Here is a 17,945-nt window from a genome sequence, read left to right on the forward strand (position 1 = left end):
CTCAATGCAATATTCTATCTTGGCAGCATGAGATTTCTCAACCAACAATTTCATAAACCTTTTTTTATTATTTACAGCCTTGTTCTCCAGCACCCCAGACTGTGTCTCGCCCATCCAAGGAGGAAGATGGTGAAGCACAGCCTCGTGGTCCTGCTCAGCCTCAGGCACTGTCCGTCCAGCAGTCCAGCACCAAGACTCCGAGCTCCAAACCAGCCGCTCTGACGCCCAGCAAGCTCCACTGTGGGCCCTCCAGCACCTCACAGAGTCACTACGCTGGACCTTCGCTCATGCACTCTCCCAAAGCGCAACCCCAAGGTTCACCTTACCGTGGTCAGCGAACGTTCCTGACAGCTCAGCCTCAGAACCAGCCTCAACCCCAGGCTACATCTGGCCCGGCCACTTTCCCTCAGTATAATCCCCAAAATGCCCCACCTCCACCACCCCCTCCTCCCCCAGCTCCACCCACCTCTGCTCCCTACTTCCCTGCTCAGCCTTCAGCTGCTGCTGCACCTTTTCCTGCGTTCAAGCCTACTGTGGCCTCACCCTTTCCTCCCGGTTCCCAACCTCTCCTCCAGCCCCATCATGCATTGCATTACCAAAGCAGTGCTGCCCCTCCCCCACCGCCCCCTCCTCCCCCTCCCCACCCGCAGCCTGGCCCTACCTTGCTGCATGTCAATCTACAACCTCCTTCGATGCAGCAGCATCAACTCCTCCTGACCTCCGCCCCACCGCCACCTCCTCCTCCACCTCCTCAGGGACAGAGTTCCCAGCAGCCTCCACCTAATAGTGGCACGCTCCTGTCAATCAAACAAGGACCACACCCGCCCCTTCCACCCCCTCCCCCTGCTCCATCCAGTAACGCACCGCACCCTTTCCAGAACATTGGTGGCTTTCAAACCACTCTACTTCACCAGTCTGCACCAGCCAACCCCTCAGTAACCCCTTCCACCTATCAACAAACTGTATTACCCCCTCCTCCTCCACCTCCTCCTCAACAAACTCCTCCCACACAGACCCCGCCCAATTCGAGTGTCTCGCAGATCGCTGGCGGTAACAGAGGACCTACACCTTCATCCGCCCCCTTCCACAGCACCGGCTACTTGGGCACAGGATGGCACTGACCACACCCACTTAACCCCGCCCCTAGACAAACTCACTCAGAGAGGGGCGGAGCTACATTGTGTAACATAGGCAACACAGCACCACTGTAAATATTTTCTATGTACCTTTTCACAAAGGATAATGAAAACCAGTTGGGGGAAAAGGGTACATTTTAAAAAGAAAAACAAGAAATGGAGAACTGTAAAAGTAGACTTTGTGTAAAAGATGATGGTTAATGAACCCTGGTGCTCATCACTTACCCAGAATCCCCCACACCTCTCTCCTTCCCATAACCTTGTACTGCCATCCTGTCTTTTCCAGACGTCTTTTTTACTTTTAATGTTTTTATTCATTTTAATCGCCTTTTCTGGTCTCTTCCTGTTGGATCCTTCCTCTGTCCTCCCAGTGCAATGCAATGCAATGGGACATTCCAGTTTCCTCCTTACCTTTCCTTACTTTTCCTGTCTCTCACTGTTTTTTCACTTATCAGTTATTTGTTTTATCTAGTGGCTCATTATATAGCAAAAAGGTTTTGTATAGAGAAAAAAATACAGAATTATTATTTTTTTTATTCCTCCATGTAACAAAAATATCTGTGCACCGCTGCAGACATTCAGAGGAGACCTTTCCGATAGGCCGCTTCACTGCCCAGGAGACTGCACTTGTGTGAATGAGTGAGTCTGTGTGCACGAGTGTCTGTTTTTTAAGCGGAAGGGAGCGTGTATGCTTGCATGCCTCCCGCATCCGTGTGCGTATTTGAACTGCACGCGAGAGGCGGAAGGCAAATAAGGCGCAGACAGATGCGTGCTGTTCTCTGTGGCAGCTTTAGAAAGAGAGGTCCTTCCTGTAGGGGTAAGCGGTTTATTTTTGAATATCAATGGTTATTTGTAGAAAGTGTAATTTAATGTATAGGTGGTTACTCCAGCTTTCTCCAGAAACAGTTGTAAATATTGGCTTCTTTTCTTTTCTATGCTTGTATAATTCGCTCCCATCCCCATTTTGGAATATGGTTGTAAATACAAGCGCTCTTGACAAAAACGCTGAATGTTTCTGTGACTGTAGCACTATTTTTATTTCTTCCTCTCTGGTTTTTTTTTTTTTTTTTACTGTTTGTGTGTGAGTGTATGTGTGTGTGAAGGACAGAGGCTCACAGACACAGCACTGGTTGGCTATTTTCATGGTTCATTATAATAAATCACTGTAATGACAGTTTTATACCAACTAAATCGTCTTGCGTTTTACTGGGGTGGGAAAGGGGGCGTTTCTGATGTTTATATGTCCCTAATGGGAGTTTTTCTTTCACCATGAAGGTCTCGGGGTGAAGAGATGCTGCAATGAAGGTTTGAAGATCAGTCTGCTGTTGATATGACTTTTCTGAAGGTAACCCCCATAACAAGTAAAAAATACACTTAAGGGGGTCCCTAAGGTATTTTTATTTTAGTAAAATTAATGACAAATCTGATTCAATTTTGTGAATTAATTTTAAGGGTTGTAGGTTGTTTTTAAGGCTAGTTGTCATGTCTTTAAACCGCAAATGCCCCCCACATCCAAAGATGAATGACATCCTTTACTGTTTACTTGGCGCTGCTCTGGTGAAGACAACGTAAATGAAAAAATGGAGAAATAAACTTTCTACTCTGAGTCAGGAAGAGAAAGCTTCTTGTTGACTTTTTTTAGGGGTAATTTTCTTTTGTATTTCTGTTTTTTCTTTTGTATTCCTTACCTACATAATTAGAAACATTTAGGCTTACTCATTTTTCATTATTAATAGGCCCGGGGCTAGAGATCACGATGAACTGAGGTTTTTTTTGTTTTTTGTTTTTTGTTTTTTCTTGTGTGAGCTTTCTGTGCTAAATATAGTCCATTCAGAATTTGTATAAAAATGTAGTTTTTCATGCTGGTAAGAGGACCAACAGCCACATACACACCGCAAAGTTTCGGGATACACTCTTGAAATGGCAATGACTGACATGATAACCATAGCATTGTTTGTTCCTGAATAAAGCAGCTTTTTTTTCTTTTAGTGAAATGGTTAAATACACCATGGACCAATGGTAGTTCGATAGTATTTACTAGCCAGAGCTAACTTTTCTGGAAAGTTTGATGAAATTTGATGATTCGTTTATTTTCGGAACACAAATCAAGATATTTTTGATGAAATCTGAGAGCTTTCTGACTCCTCCATAGACAGCAATTTAACTACCACTTTCAAGGTCCAGAAAGGTACTGAAGACATCTTTAAAATAGTCCACATGACTGCAGTGGTTCAACCTTAATTTTATGAAGCGACAAGAATACTTGTGTGCGCAAAAACAAAATAAAAATAACTACTTTATTCAACAATATCTTCTCTTCTGTGTCATTTTCCTACGCTGTTTACGTTCAGGTTCTTCCAGGTTCTACGTCAGAACGCTGACTCATCGTTGGCCGATCGTTAGTACTTTTCTGGGCCTTGAAAGTGGTAGTTAAGTTGCTGTCTATGGAGGAGTCAGAGAGCTCTCGGATTTCATCAAAAATATCTTGATTTGTGTTCCGAAAATAAACGAAGGTCTTGCGGGTGTGGAACGACATGAGTGTGAGTAATTAATGACAGAATTTTCATTTTTGGGTGAAATAACCCTTTAAGAAATGAGAAGCACCCCAAGTGGTGCTCAAGCACCTGCCCTTTTTGCAAGACATTTTTTTATATCGTATATTTTCGTTTTTATTTAAATTTGGAGCGTGGTATCAATTCTCAATTAATACCTTTAAATTATGTTTTATTTACAAAGTTTGGAGGAGCAGGTTCAGATGATTAACCTAATTAGCACAGGTGGAGAGCATTCAGTTAATCAACTCAACCAATGACAAGAGGTATAAATTCAGCAGACTTACCTCTGTTCATCTGAGAGTATCCCTCCTCCACCCCCTCTCCTCACTTCTAGTTCTATCTGCTTTTACCACACTGGGGGGAGCACTCTGGGTTCGGGCCAAATTTCCGAGCTCGGAGCCCTCTCCCCGGACAGCACGCCAAATACGCATAACTTTTCTCTATTTAATTATATGGATATGTGAACTCGTGAAACTGCATTTAAAGGTAGGGTAGGCAATTTCAGAGATGCTAGCAATAGCAAGCAACCTTCAGAGTGCTCTCCGAAGCCAAGCTTCCTCCAAAACACATGAACACTCACAGCCACAGCAGAGAGTGCAAAGCGTCATGGGTTGCCATCACTTAATTGCGGTAGTTATGGTGTGAACGCAGCATAAGCTTGTTGTTTTGATTCAGGAGGAACTGTAAAAGGCGACTGCTGTTAGTTTACGGCACTCGTTGACTGTGGAACGCACTGATGACGTGTGACATCAGTGGTATGGGAGACAGGTAGGACATCCTATCATTGAATTCATACCGAATGCAATGATTGGACGAACATATTTTGTTCATTCAATTTGCGGACTAAAAAAAACAACCCACGGCAACAGTGTAAATGTAGCCCATTTGTGCGGGAAAACCACAGATTTGGCAACACCGCAGCCAGGTAATGACTGTTTTTACCCTGAGCTTTGGCGTTGTTTGTCAATGCTGTCAAATTAAACCACAATTAAAATATCTACATAGAGCCAGCCTAACTTAGGCAAGATCCCTCCATTAAGCCCAACAACAAGCAAGCGAGTATGGCGTTGGCGTAAAATAGAGTTGTGCAGGGTCAGAAATGCCACCAAAATGAATAAAAATGCCCGCAAAATTCAAGATGGTGTAAATGCATCTAAATAATAATAATAGTATAACAATAGTAATAAATAGTAATTTCTGTCAATAACACACAGCATAGATTTTGCTTGTTTACCAATTCCAGCATGATGCCAAGGACATATTTATGTATGTGATTTAAAGATGTTCTACAGTATGTAACTAACTTCATTTTTATGTAATTTTTATAGTAATTATGAGAGCAGTGCCCTCTTTTTCGCTTGAGCACCTGCCCTCCAAAATTTCTGTGCACAACCCTGCTCCTGAAGGAAGCCAAAAATCCACTTGCCAGGAGGTTTCTAGTAATCCTGAAGACTTTGATTATCTGGTTCATGTGTGTTCAGTTACAATTGGCGCTAAACTCTACAGGAGCAGGACTGGACCTGAGCCATAGTGTCACAAAAATAAGATAAATGTGACTGCTTGCTCTTCACAACAACGCTCAGAATGAAATATCTTTAGCAACACTGTCTTGACTTTAGTCTGCAGAGGTAAAATCTTTATTCGTTAATGTGGGTGAATTGTCTTTAATGAACTTTTATAACTAATACATTTTAATGGTGTATTTACATCATTTTCTACATACAACATCCGACAAGACAGACACCCAATAAATAAAGTGAAACATTTTTTTTCTTTCACTTTTCTTACCCTTCAGAACTTCATCCAGAATCATCCAAACTCTTCAGCTGTCCAAGAAGGGAGGGAGTGGCACTAGGTACACAGTGAGGTCATTTCCTGTGGGTGTTTGCTTTTTGAAACCACATCCTCCAGGTTTTCTCATGACATTTTCTTTTTGATTGGCGTTCGTTTATCTTGGTGGGACAGAATGACTATACCAAGAGTACAAAACGATACCGGCTGAGAACATCATAATTATGGCACACATAACTATACAGCACCAACACTGCCGAGAAGTAAATATCGAATTAGAGACATACAGAAATTCAACATATACACTCAATACATAATACTTAAAACACTCTCCTACTTCTGTATATACTTGGCTTGTGCACAATTACTAATGGCAGAGATGTCTGCCCCTAATTTTGACACTTATTTTATTTAAATATATTAACAGTGAACTCTCACCTTCTGTTTACATACCCCTTTAAACAATGTTGGATAGCGTTGTGGTGAAATAATTGTACATTTGAAACCCAATAAATGGTCACTTGCATGTAGATTGGCTCAGAGAAAAAGGGGTCATGATTCAGTGTCCCTTTTTTTTTTTTTTTTTTTTTTTTTTTTTTGTCCGTCCGGGGTGATAGTGACTGTGTTGCAGCTCTGTGCCGGAGAGTGTACATCCCACAATTCAAGCCTGTGAACGTTTCATTCTCTATTAGTATACATTATAATCCAATCCAGTCAAATAGAACAGTGTTTTACAGTAATTCTTAAATCCCAAAATATTAACATTATTGTAATGCAGGCCTGAAGAAGAGCACACAACGTAAAATAAATAACTTTTTTTTTTATTATTATTATTATTATTCCAAGTCAAACTTGCTTCTAAATGGTGCATTAGCTGCCCTATCATGTTAGTAGCACAGAACACGGTAAATCAAACTAGGGTAGGGATTTGTTGAGAAGCAATTCCAGGGAGTGAAGTGAAAAGAAGGGATATGGACAGAAAAGCAGCGAGTTCCCAACTCTATTCACCCTGTTTGCATCCTTCGCTTTAATGTTTTTCAAACCGTTGCAGTCAGGCTTCCTGCCCTCAGGATGATGGGTAAAGCTGGATTGTGATTTCACATAAAATTTTCCTTAAACGAGACAGAAACACCTGAAAACAGATGAAAGGGATGCTTTACTGTTAATTCATTTAAATTTTATTATACTTGAGAAATGTTCACATGGAAGCTAAACATAATGAGTTCACCTAAAAGTGAAAATTCTGTCATCATTTACTCACCCACGTCCTTTTTTCCTTTTGTGGAACTATTTTTGACTATACAGTGTAGCGTTGTCAAAATACCAACTTCAGTACCAGATTGGTACTGAAATTTTAAAAATGTGACACTTTGAGCGCTATTGAGTGGATTTGTAAACACCTCTGATTGGCCATTGTGTTCACGCGCTCATCGGATATGTCTGTGATTGGCTACAATGATCAACGCTTCAAAAACGTCATCAATGACGCTCTTCACCGAGCACTTACACAGATACACACGGGAGCTCCCGCTTTCAAATTCAAACACTTCCGAGTGCTTTCAAATGCTCCCGTGTGTTGATCATTGTAGCCAATCACAGACATATCTGATGAGCGTGTGAACACAATGGCCAATCAGAGGTGTTTTTGAATCCGCTCAACAGTGCTCAAAGGGTGCGTCTCAATCAGCTCCCTAGTTCAGTAGTCAGGGCACTGATCAGGGAGTCGGCCATTTTAAGGGCTGTCTCAATCACAGAATCCTTCCAGGGCGCATCGATGCTCACTATGCTCCCTTAACGGAAGTTCTGAAGCGCGAAACTTAAATCACGTGAGCCAACTCACTACACATAACGACGCACGATAGATGTTTTTAAAAATATAAACCATTATTTAATTATATTTCAGCATAAACATACATTGTTAGACAGGTAATGAACATAAACTAACTAACATTTATAATTTATTTACGGCTGAAATGTTGCACATATATGTAACAAGCAAAGTATTTATCATAAAGTATTTTAAATAACATTACAAGAAATGTCAGAAAGATATCAGCTCTGCTTTTGTTCATAAATACCAGTAAGTGATGTTGTATAATGAGGATGTTATGTCGCCGCAAATAGAGTCATAAGTGTCCCAATGTGTAGTGAGCCAGTGTCCTTTACTGTCCTTACCAGTGCCCGAATTCGTGTACATGATATACTGATTCACGAGCTCGGGAACTGATTGCGACACACCCAAAAATTTCAGTACTGATTGGTACTGAAGTCTGTACTTTTGACAACTCTAATACAGTGAGACTAAATAGGGTACAAAACAACATTTGGACCCCATTGACTTTCATTTTATTGACCAAAAAAAAAAAAAAAGGAGCATAAAAGAAGAAAAAAATAAGTCATACAGGTTTGAAAGGACTTGAGGGTGAGTAAATGACAAAATTTTCAAAAACTAAACATTAAAATTTGTCCCAGTACAACTTCCTGTTTCAACAAAGAAAAGAATATTGTGTCAAACCATTTCATGGGGTCTTTAAAGTAATAAACACTCACCTGAGTGTATCTGGCATCTATGCATTTCCACTCTCTGTTGAGTAAATAAAGGAGAAAAGTCCATCAAAATTAAAGCAAAAATCACAGCTTAAATCGATAGAGTAATTTCCAAAAGCAGCAGAAACAAAATCTACAGACAGCTGTTACAGTTGAATGCACATTAAATAGACCTTTTGTTGTTATTTTCTTATGTAGACCAGTAAAATGTAACCAGTAATTTCCACTAGATGGCACCAACACCATCATGTGCCATCACAAAATATGCCATAACAAATTCTGTTTCTGCAGAATTATTAAAGAGAAGCGAATTGCTCATTCATCATTATACAAACATCCTTAATCACCATTTGCAGTGTACAATTCGTCGGTTTCATACAAAACATTAACACATCTATAAGTGTTCCCTCATTGCCATTATTTATATATATATATATATATATATATATATAAAAAAATAAGTGTTATGGACCAGGTTTCCAGGGCTTCCATACTTTGAAGCTTTTTATAATCCATATCCATAAATAGCATTTCGTTCCAGGTGTGCTGTTCAGCATAGCATGGGTTCCAGCTGATGCTGTGCCTGTGATTAATATGGACGGGCTGACAGCAAGCTGTGTAAACAGTCATTAGTAATTCATGGCTGGGTCCAGAGCCCCAGGCTTCAATTAACCCCAGTCTATGCTAAATTCTACCTTTCTATCTTTCCTTCGCTTGCTCTTTTCCTCGTCTTACACATTCCTTCTCATTCATTTTCACAGCCCTATCATTTGACTCTCTCCTTAATGACCATCGCTCTGTCTTATTTTCTCAGGTTGGTTTGCCCTCCATTGCCTCTGGCTGACTGGCTCCGTCTTGTAATGAATGAATTGGACCGAATGGCACAACAGCTGCACGTTATCATTTATGGGGAGAAATGGAGAATCCAGTTTGTAATTCTCAGTTTATGTAAATTATGCATTTTTTTAAATATGACATTCTTGATGACGTATGCAGCCTTCAAACACGACCTCCGGAGGACGCAGCCTCCGAAATGAGACGCAGCTGGTATGGTTTTCAAATACTTGCACTTTGAAACCAGTTTTCAATATTTTGCGTTTTCAGGCCACCAAAACGCCGTTGTCGTTAAATGAACGGCCAAAACGCATAAAAAACTTTTTCCGTTTTTATTTGAAAACGGTGTCGTGTAACGTTAAACAGCCCCTAAAATACACAAAAATTAGCTAAGCCGTTTCTGCATTCTTTCATACAGCAAAGTTTGATTATAAACTTCTGGTTCATTTTTCCCTTTTTTTTTTTTTTTTTAGTATTTCAATTGAAGTTCATCTCATGTTACCATATTTTGTAATATTCACAATGTTACCACGCAATTCCCTTTAATTTTGACCCCATGTCTCTTAGCTTTGAGGCTAATATGTTTGTGTACTCTTAAAAGTATACAAAATTAGCCCACAGATATTGATGAAATCATTTTATTTTTAGGGATGTATACACATATTTGTCCAATACAACCAACACTGTTCCTCCCCTTTTCATCAAAGGTACCAACTGTCAAGTTTTTCGTTTTGTTTTTCCAGAATTTTAATGCAAAATAAATTTGCATTTTTATCCTGTCCCAAATTTGTTTTGAATGGGAGTTATGAATTGTGTATAACCTCATATTGTCCAACACTCCTTCAGTTATATTGGACAATAAGAAGTTATAAACAAATTGTAACTCAATTGGACAAGAGATACCTTTGAAATGCAAACAAATATCTCTCCCATGGTAAGACAGACAACACAAAGACAAAATAATGTTAATCTTACTGTCTCCCAGCAGCTCCTCGGACATGAGTCCATCCTGCCTGTTGCCCAAAACGAAGGCCAGGAAAGAGAGAATAAGGGCGTCCATGATGCCCATAATAGCCAGGATGTACGCCCAGCGCACTGAGCATGCTCCGATGGTGTATTTGTCCGTCCCTTCTCCGCACATCCTCTTCACCTCATCAGCATCCCAGCCGTCAGGATATATCATGCAGCCCAACACCAGACACGTACCTGAGAGTGAAAGCAGGCATTGTGAGTTGTCCAGTTAAAATAAGTTCTATGGATTTAATCAACTGCAGAATTCATTTCTGTACTCAAGCGATATGATAGATGGCGTTTCTAGAGTGTAAGCTGGGGAACAAAATGCGTTCAGATGAAAGAAGTCATGGCAGTTTTGTTTATTCGATTATGATATGGCTGACAGCTGAGATGAATGAGGAGAGAGGTACCGGTAATACTGGGCAAGCCCCCAATTTATATTCACATACATACACACAAAGCTCACTGTTTACAGCTGCTATGAGTAATTTTTGCAAGACTTGCACACCATACAAAATTGCAAAACTAACTTGATAGTTATGTTTCTGAAGGAAATGTGATTCTTGCCAGTGTAAAACTCTTTGTTTGGGTATTCTGGTAGTTGCTTACTGGCCCAAGTAAAAAGAATCGACTTCAAGGTCTCCATGGTCCCTAGATTTGGCTTAAAGGGTTAGTTCACCCAAAAATGAAATTTCTGCATTAATTACTCACCCTCATATCGTTCCAAACCCGCAAGACCTTGGTTCATCTTCTGAACACCATTTGCAATATTTTTGATGAAATCCGAGAGGTTTTTTATCTCATAGAAAGCAACAAAATTAACACATTCAAGGTCCAGAGAAGTAGTAAAGACATTGTTAAAATAGTCGACGTGATAAAAAATCTCTCGGATGTTCTGAAGATGAACAAAGGTCTTGCGGGTTTGGATTGACATGAGGGTGAGTAATTAATGACAGAAATTTCATTTTTGTGTGAACTAACTCTTTAAGTACTTTCTTCAATGCAAATCCAGGGGATTTTTTTATAGCCATGTTATAGTCTGCCCAAAAGAATGAGTCTGATTCCTTGTCCACCATTGTTCAGGAAGTCCTGCTTCAAAGGGTTGAATCAGGTGTGTTTGATTTGTCAAAGTTTATTTCTAGAGCACATTTAAAACAACAGAAGATGGCCTAAGTGCTGTACATCCAAAATCATAAAATAAACAACAACAAAGAGACAAAAACAAAACATACAACTCTCAATTAAGACATTGAATTTTTGTACATTACAAACAGTACAAACTCTTCTCGATTTTGAAGAGTTTGTAATGTGTACTGTTGATGTGCCGCCAGGAAAAGTGTTGGGAAACATTTGTCTAGCTACAGTTTGTGACAGCTTATGTGCTGCATTACCCTTCCATTATTACATATTTCACCGGACAAGCAATAGATCTGATCTCAGATCAGCAGCAGCTGTGGGCGCCTACATCATCCCTGATGAATTGAGAATGGAAAAACGCATCTTTCAGGAGTATCAGACAGGGCCTAGTCATGGTAAATCCCGGAAGACATTGTGCTGAGTTTTGATGCATTGATAGTGTTCTGCAGGTACAATCCGTTACACAAGAGGAATCATTTATAATGTCATCAGGGCTTCTCTTCAGTTACACGACAAAAGGCTTTAGGTGCATTCAAGCCATGTCGTAATTACCCGCAATGATAATTTTCTGAGAGCTACGACTTGTACCATGTACCACTGTAGATTTAAGGTATGTTCGACTTGAAGCAGCACTGTGAAGACGATCGGTGTATGACATCAAAGTACCGCGAGAGCGATTCGAAAGCATACGGAGCTTTATTTATGGTAATTACTACATGGCGTGAATGCAGCATTTGATGCTAGGCTTGCTGTAGTTACCATTGGGGGAAAAAATTTGATTTTTTTTTTTTTTGAGACATGACTTTAAGTTGGAGATGTGTTAAAGAATGATTGAGTGAAGCTGAGTACAAACACTACTAGCTATGTTTCCATCACCCTGTTTTTATGCGCATTTTGAAGTATCACATCAGAAACGAGTGATGGAAATGCCACATTTCGGGGGGGAAAAAATCCCTTAATTCGCAAAAAAGTTTGTATGCTCGCTTGAGGTGATTTTTGTCTTGTGTGAAAAGAGTTTTTTTGCCAAATATATTCTGATGTAGCCGCCATCTTGCATTGGTCAGGTTGTCGTCACTCACAGTAAGAATCAATAATGGCACAACATTGCGCAGCTTCTGGTTGTGAAACCACTGAGATTTAAATTCCCGATGAAATGGGCTAACGTTTTACAGTTGAGAATGTTTTTGGTTCGTGTTTTTATGTGTATTAACTCAGTATTACATGTTTTTACTATGGTACTTTTTATGTTTTTACTTTTACTATGGTAACTTTTTAATGTCATGTCAGCTGACGCCTTCGTCTTGTTGTATTGTTTAGTATAGTGAAATCATCTGCTGAAGTCTATTATATATATAAATATTCATACATGTATCTAACTACAGTTACAGACTTACATAGAGCAGCCCATTGAAACGGCCGCTAATGAGGCATCTATGTATATATATGATTAAACTCATGACTAATCAGCTGTTTCCACTGATGGTGTTTTATTTACTGTTGGTTACTAGGTTACTACCGCCTTTTTTTTTTTTTTTTTTGCAAACTTTGAAAAGATTCGCTTCACGTTTGGATGGAAACCCAGCTACTGTCACATCAAGAAGGCCCCCTGTTTGAGTCTCGGAGTTTGCATGTTGACGTGGATTTTCTCTGGGTGCTCCAGTTGCCTCCACAATCCAAAAACATGGAATTGGAGACAATAAATTGCCTGTAAGTATGAGTGAGTGTGTTAATGTGTGAGCGTGTGTTAGCCCTGCAATGGACTATGCCAGGGGCCGTAGGCAAGGAAACACCCAGGATTGACCCAGGGTCTCCAATCCTGCTCCTAGAGCACCACTATCCTGCAGAGATTAGCTCCAGCACACATGCCTGGGAGTTTGACTCATTTAGCTGGTTTATGAGGCGACGGGCTTCCTCGACCAAACTACTGTTCCCATCATCTCCTATGGCAATGAGAAAATGGTAAATAGACAAAGCGTCAGTTACATCTTTTGCTCTTCATTTTGTGGCTTTAGTGACAAAAAGCTTCCTGCCATTGCAAGAAAAAAAAAAAAACCTATGAAATTGCCCAACTGTTTATTCTAACCAAAATCACTTAAATGCACATTATGTAGTAATTACAACATCCAAACTCATAAGTAAGATCTTTCTAGCAGCACTTGAAAGCATCATAACTGGCTGAATGGAAGACAGTTTAACATTTACATTTTATCATTTAGCAGACACTTTTATCCAAAGCGACTTACAAATGAGGAGGACAGCAGAAGCAATCAAGCCAAATGTTTTAGCACAGTCAGGAAAAAAAGGGGGAAAAAAGAAAGTTAAGGTGCGAGTAGGAAGAAAAGTGGCATTGCCAGAGTTAGAAAAGCTTGCATACGGATGCTGCCAAATGAATCAGGCATGATTAATACATCCCCTATTTTTCTTTGTCACACAGTTTGCTGTTTCACAAAATAGCTAGAGACATGAACAGTCACTAAAAGCCTTTTCCTGCATCCTATATCTCTGTCCCTCTATCTCTCACTTTAATATCTCTTGGCTCATGCGTCTAATAAGCGAAACTTCAAAAGACATTCATCATCATTATACTAATAGCCATCAGCAGACTAAGTAATCACATTAAAGCTGAGAGCCAATCACCCGCATCCCTGCGTCCAAAGCTTATTTTCACTGCAGTCACTCTAAGAGGGTTCACAGGTTTCTCCTTGGGGCTGTTTATGGCACTGCAACCACTCGTGTAACCGGCCTAAGTTCTTTTGGTTACTCATGTAACCGGTCGGTAAGTTCTTTTGGTTGTTAAACAGTGTTCTATACAAGTGTGGCATGGCAAGTTTTCAAGTAATTTGCACACTGAAATTGAAAATGCGGCACGACACACTATCACAACCAATCAGAACATATTAGATGTTTAATCTACATTTATGTGGAGCAGGATTTTGGACCAATGAGATTTCATTGTGAGCAGAACTACACTGGCTATGCTGAGGGAAAAAAAGTTTTTTTCCATGACTTCCAACAATTTCTGTCAACTTCTGGCTTAAAGGGTTAGTTCACCCAAAAATGAAAATTCAATCATTAATTACTCACCCTCATGTCGTTCCACACCCGTAAGACCTTCATTCATCTTCAGAACACAAATTAAGATATTTTTGACAAAATCCGATGGCTCAGTGAGACCTACATTACCAGCAAGATAATTAACACTTTCAGATGCCCAGAAAGGTACTAAAGACATATTTAAAACAGTTCATGCGACTACAGTGGTTCAACCTTAATGTTATGAAGCAACGAGAATACTTTTTGTGCACCAAAAAAAAAAAAAGACTTTATTCAACAATATCTATTTCAAAACACTGCTTCATGAAGCTTCGAAGCTTTATGAATCTTTTGTTTCGAATCAGTGGTTCAGAGTATCAAACTGCCGAAGTCACATGAACCATTGAAATTTTAAAACGTTTCCAAACACTTATGACGTAATGAAGCCTCGTTTACTGAAATCACGTGACTTTGGCAGTTTGATACATGCTCCGAACCACTGATTCGAAACAAAAGATTCGTAAAGCTTCGAAGCTTCATAAAGCGGTGTTATGAAATCACCCATCACTAGATATTGTTGAATAAAGTCGTTTTTTTTTTTTTTTTTGACGCACAAAAAGTATTCTCGTTGCTTCATAACATTAAAGATGCTCCGAATCTTCATGAAGCAGTGTTTTAAAATCGGCCATCACTAAATAAGTTGTTATTTTGTTTTTCTGGCGCACCAAAAATATTCTCGTTGCGTTATAATATTAATATTGAACCACTGTACTCACATGAACCGATTTAAATATGTTTTTAGTACCTTTATGGATCTTGAGAGAGGAAATGTCATTGCTCCCTATGTAGGCCTCACGGAGCCATCGGATTTAAACAAAAATATCTTAATTTGTGTTCCGAAGATCAACGAAGGTCTTACGGGTGTGGAACGACACAAGGGTGAGTAATTAATGACAGAATTTTCATTTCTGGGTGAACTAACCCTTTAAGGTTAAACCACTGTAGTCACATGAACTGTTTTAAATATGTCTTTAGTAGCTTTCTGGGCATTTAAAAGAAAATGAAGGCCTCACTGAGCCAATGGATTTTATCAATTTTTGGGTGAACTAGCCCTTTAATCAATGGTGCAAGTTTGGGCAGGACCCTAGTTTTCTGACCACAGATAAAGTGTGTAGGAAACTTGTTTAGAAACAGTTGTTTTTTGCGAAATGGTTTGGTGGCAGCACAGAATATCATATTGGACATTACTGGAGGGAAGGTTGCTCAGTGTATTGCTTTAAAACTGACCATATTCACATTATGTGGGGAAATGCTTATAAATAATTGAAAACATCAGCATTTTCTCTCATTACACATCCTCTCCAGAGCCTGCAGCACTGCACCACACACATATACTAATGAAGAGGAGCTCTTCAGCTAAACCTTTCAATGTTATTGAAGAGACACACAGCTGAGCTCTGATAATGAGCTGTCCTTATCTCAACCATCTTGCGAAAGACAAGTTGTCTTTTTCATCCCATTTTCTATTATTTTTATGTAATAGATGCAGCAGAATAGATTATGGAAAGGGAACCTCGTGGTTCTGTACTATCGCTAGCTCTTTTCTAATAGATTAGACTGCGGTTGCATTGTGAGGGCTTTGATTTTGCTGGCAGCGAGCACTCATGCTGCATCTGGGTCAGTGAGAGTGCTCTGAATGCAGATGCTGAGAGTGTCACATCCGAGATGCGTTTGTAGATAGCGGCTATAAATAAACACAGTTAAAGAGGAGGATTCTGCGTGTGAGAGAACATGCTTCCGTAAGGAAAGATACATTTGTGATACCCTTCTCCGTGCCCTTAGTCTTTACTCTTCTCTGCATATCTATTTTTCATGCTATCCTGTAATCTCAGCCAACGATTTATTGATGAAGCCCCTCGCAGAGGGGGGATTAAGAGGTATCCAGAACACAGGGCGTTAAAATATACAGGTCGTGCCTTTCAGAAGTGGTTCATTTATACCAGAAATGTTGTCTATATTAGTGGTTCCCAGCCTTTTTTCCAGATGACCCCTATTTTAGCATTCAAAATCCTTCAAAATTGTATCCGACCCATGTTCGGTCCTGGAGAGCCTCAGTCTTTGGGAGTTTAGCTCCAACTCTGATAAAAGCTCACCTGCCTATAGCTTTCTAGCAACACTTCAGACCTTGATTAGCTATGACTTTCATTTTTTGAAGGGAAAAACACAAAAGTAGATGTTTTGAAGGATGTTTATGCTGCTCTTTTCCATGCAATGGGCTCCAAAATCACCATAAACATACCATAAAAGTAGTCTAAATCTGTGGTTCCCAAACTGTACCCGACCCGTGTTTGGTAAAGATCCCATTCAGAAGAGAATTTGTCTTAACATCCAAGAGCCCGCCCTCTGCTTCTAAATACTTCACGTCCTCCTTTGCGGTGATTAGATCCATTATCCATGTGCATTTGGCAACATGTTCATCAACATATGAGAATTGTGGCTTCATCTCTTCCTGTAGCAGTTCAATGTGACTCAGTTAAATTCCCCTCAGCCTGTTTGAGAAGTGATAGAAAGTGGTTTACATCCTGTTTCATCAGTTTCTGATTTCCACTTTACGCACAAATACGTCAACGATTTCCTTGCATTCCAGTTTGTTTGCATCCGCGCTCTGCATGCACTTGTTTGTTTCATATAGACTGAAAATATCAGACAGGAATGATGTTCAAAAAAGAAATTCAATGGTCATTTCATCAAGCATTTTCTGGTTGATCAGTTTCAGAAACTTCTTTATTTTTTCTTTCAGTTCAATAAAACAAGCTAACACTTGGCCTCTTGATAGCCAGCGCACTTCGATATGAAGGAGTGTCTGGTGCGCCTCATCTTCACGCCAGCTCCGAAAAGATTTGTTTGTTCACCGGACGGACTTTAATAAAGCTGACGATTTTTACAACTGTCTTGAGTGTTTCATTCAGCTCATTACAGAGATGTTTATTGGCCAGGTCTTGACGGTGGTGAATCATACAGTGAAACATATGGTCTTCTTTCAAGATACATTTATATTGTTTTATGTCATTTTTGAAGCTTGATAGTCCCAGTTTCCTTTCACTTGATTCCTTTTCCACAAGATTGGACACTGTAAATATGAACACTCATCAAAATATCATCTGTTTTGTTGCATGGGTTGCATTTGGAATGACATGAGGATGTGTATATGATGACAGAATTGTCATCGTTGGGTGAACTGTTTCTTAAGTACTCAACCTTGCATTTGTATGCAAGTTAGTAGTGAAGGATAGAAGAAAGTTGCATCCTCACACTAGTCTTCCCCTAACATCGCTTGACTTGGCATTTGTTTGAAAATGTCTTTACATCCCAGCCAATGGGAGGCGAAGAAAGAAGCACCAAGGACGATATGGGAAGGAGACAAGATGGATGGAGAGAGGAGAAGATAATGCAAGGTTGAAAGACTTCATGTCTCTCCTCGCCTCTTTCTCGCTAAGCTGCCGTTGTTTGCTGCTTAATGTATTGTCAAGGCAGGAATAGAATAGAGCCTCAGGGTTTGTGTTTCATCCTGAGAATGGCAGCTTGTTGTTTTTCTTTGCAGTAAGGAATGAATGGTGGGAAAGAACAGAAGTAAAGAGAAAAAGAGAGATACAGAGAGAGGAAAAAACACCCCAGTGTATCCATGGTAATGTAAAACTCAGTGCTTCAGCAGTGAGATACTAGCTCTTCTGTAAAACCTAGTGGGCTGCATTTTAGGACACCATAGCAGCGCTCCTCAACATTATGTTGCCTTCCAAGATACTTAGTTTTGGCCAAATACTAGGGCAAAATCACATTTTATGCTTATTAGAGTAGTGGTTTTCAATCCTGGACCTGGAGACCCACCGCTCTGCACATT

General features: G+C 39.9%; 2 protein-coding genes across 6 annotated transcripts in view; one reads left to right on the forward strand and one right to left on the reverse strand.

Annotated features, from left to right (window-relative positions):
* kmt2e (lysine (K)-specific methyltransferase 2E) overlaps positions 1-2,327 on the forward strand; it is a 49,033-nt gene extending 46,706 nt beyond the window's left edge. For all 5 annotated transcript variants that reach the window (XM_051890818.1, XM_051890817.1, XM_051890819.1 and 2 more), the window contains one exon: positions 78-2,327. In XM_051890818.1, the coding sequence (XP_051746778.1) occupies positions 78-1,121 (1,044 nt within the window). In that variant the 3' untranslated portion in view covers positions 1,122-2,327. The remainder of the gene's footprint in view (positions 1-77) is intronic.
* Positions 2,328-5,300: 2,973 nt separating this feature from the next.
* The window catches only part of lhfpl3 (LHFPL tetraspan subfamily member 3), a 50,204-nt gene continuing 37,559 nt past the window's right edge, over positions 5,301-17,945 (reverse strand). Inside the window, exons 2-4 of the mRNA XM_051890829.1 lie at positions 9,839-10,069; positions 8,033-8,066; positions 5,301-6,614 (exon numbers count right to left, since the gene is read on the reverse strand). Coding sequence (XP_051746789.1) covers positions 8,050-8,066; positions 9,839-10,069 — 248 coding nt within the window. The 3' untranslated portion in view covers positions 5,301-6,614; positions 8,033-8,049. The remainder of the gene's footprint in view (positions 6,615-8,032; positions 8,067-9,838; positions 10,070-17,945) is intronic.

The sequence above is a fragment of the Ctenopharyngodon idella genome, chromosome 4 (assembly GCF_019924925.1).
Source record: "Ctenopharyngodon idella isolate HZGC_01 chromosome 4, HZGC01, whole genome shotgun sequence".
In the NCBI taxonomy this organism is placed as follows: domain Eukaryota; kingdom Metazoa; phylum Chordata; class Actinopteri; order Cypriniformes; family Xenocyprididae; genus Ctenopharyngodon; species Ctenopharyngodon idella.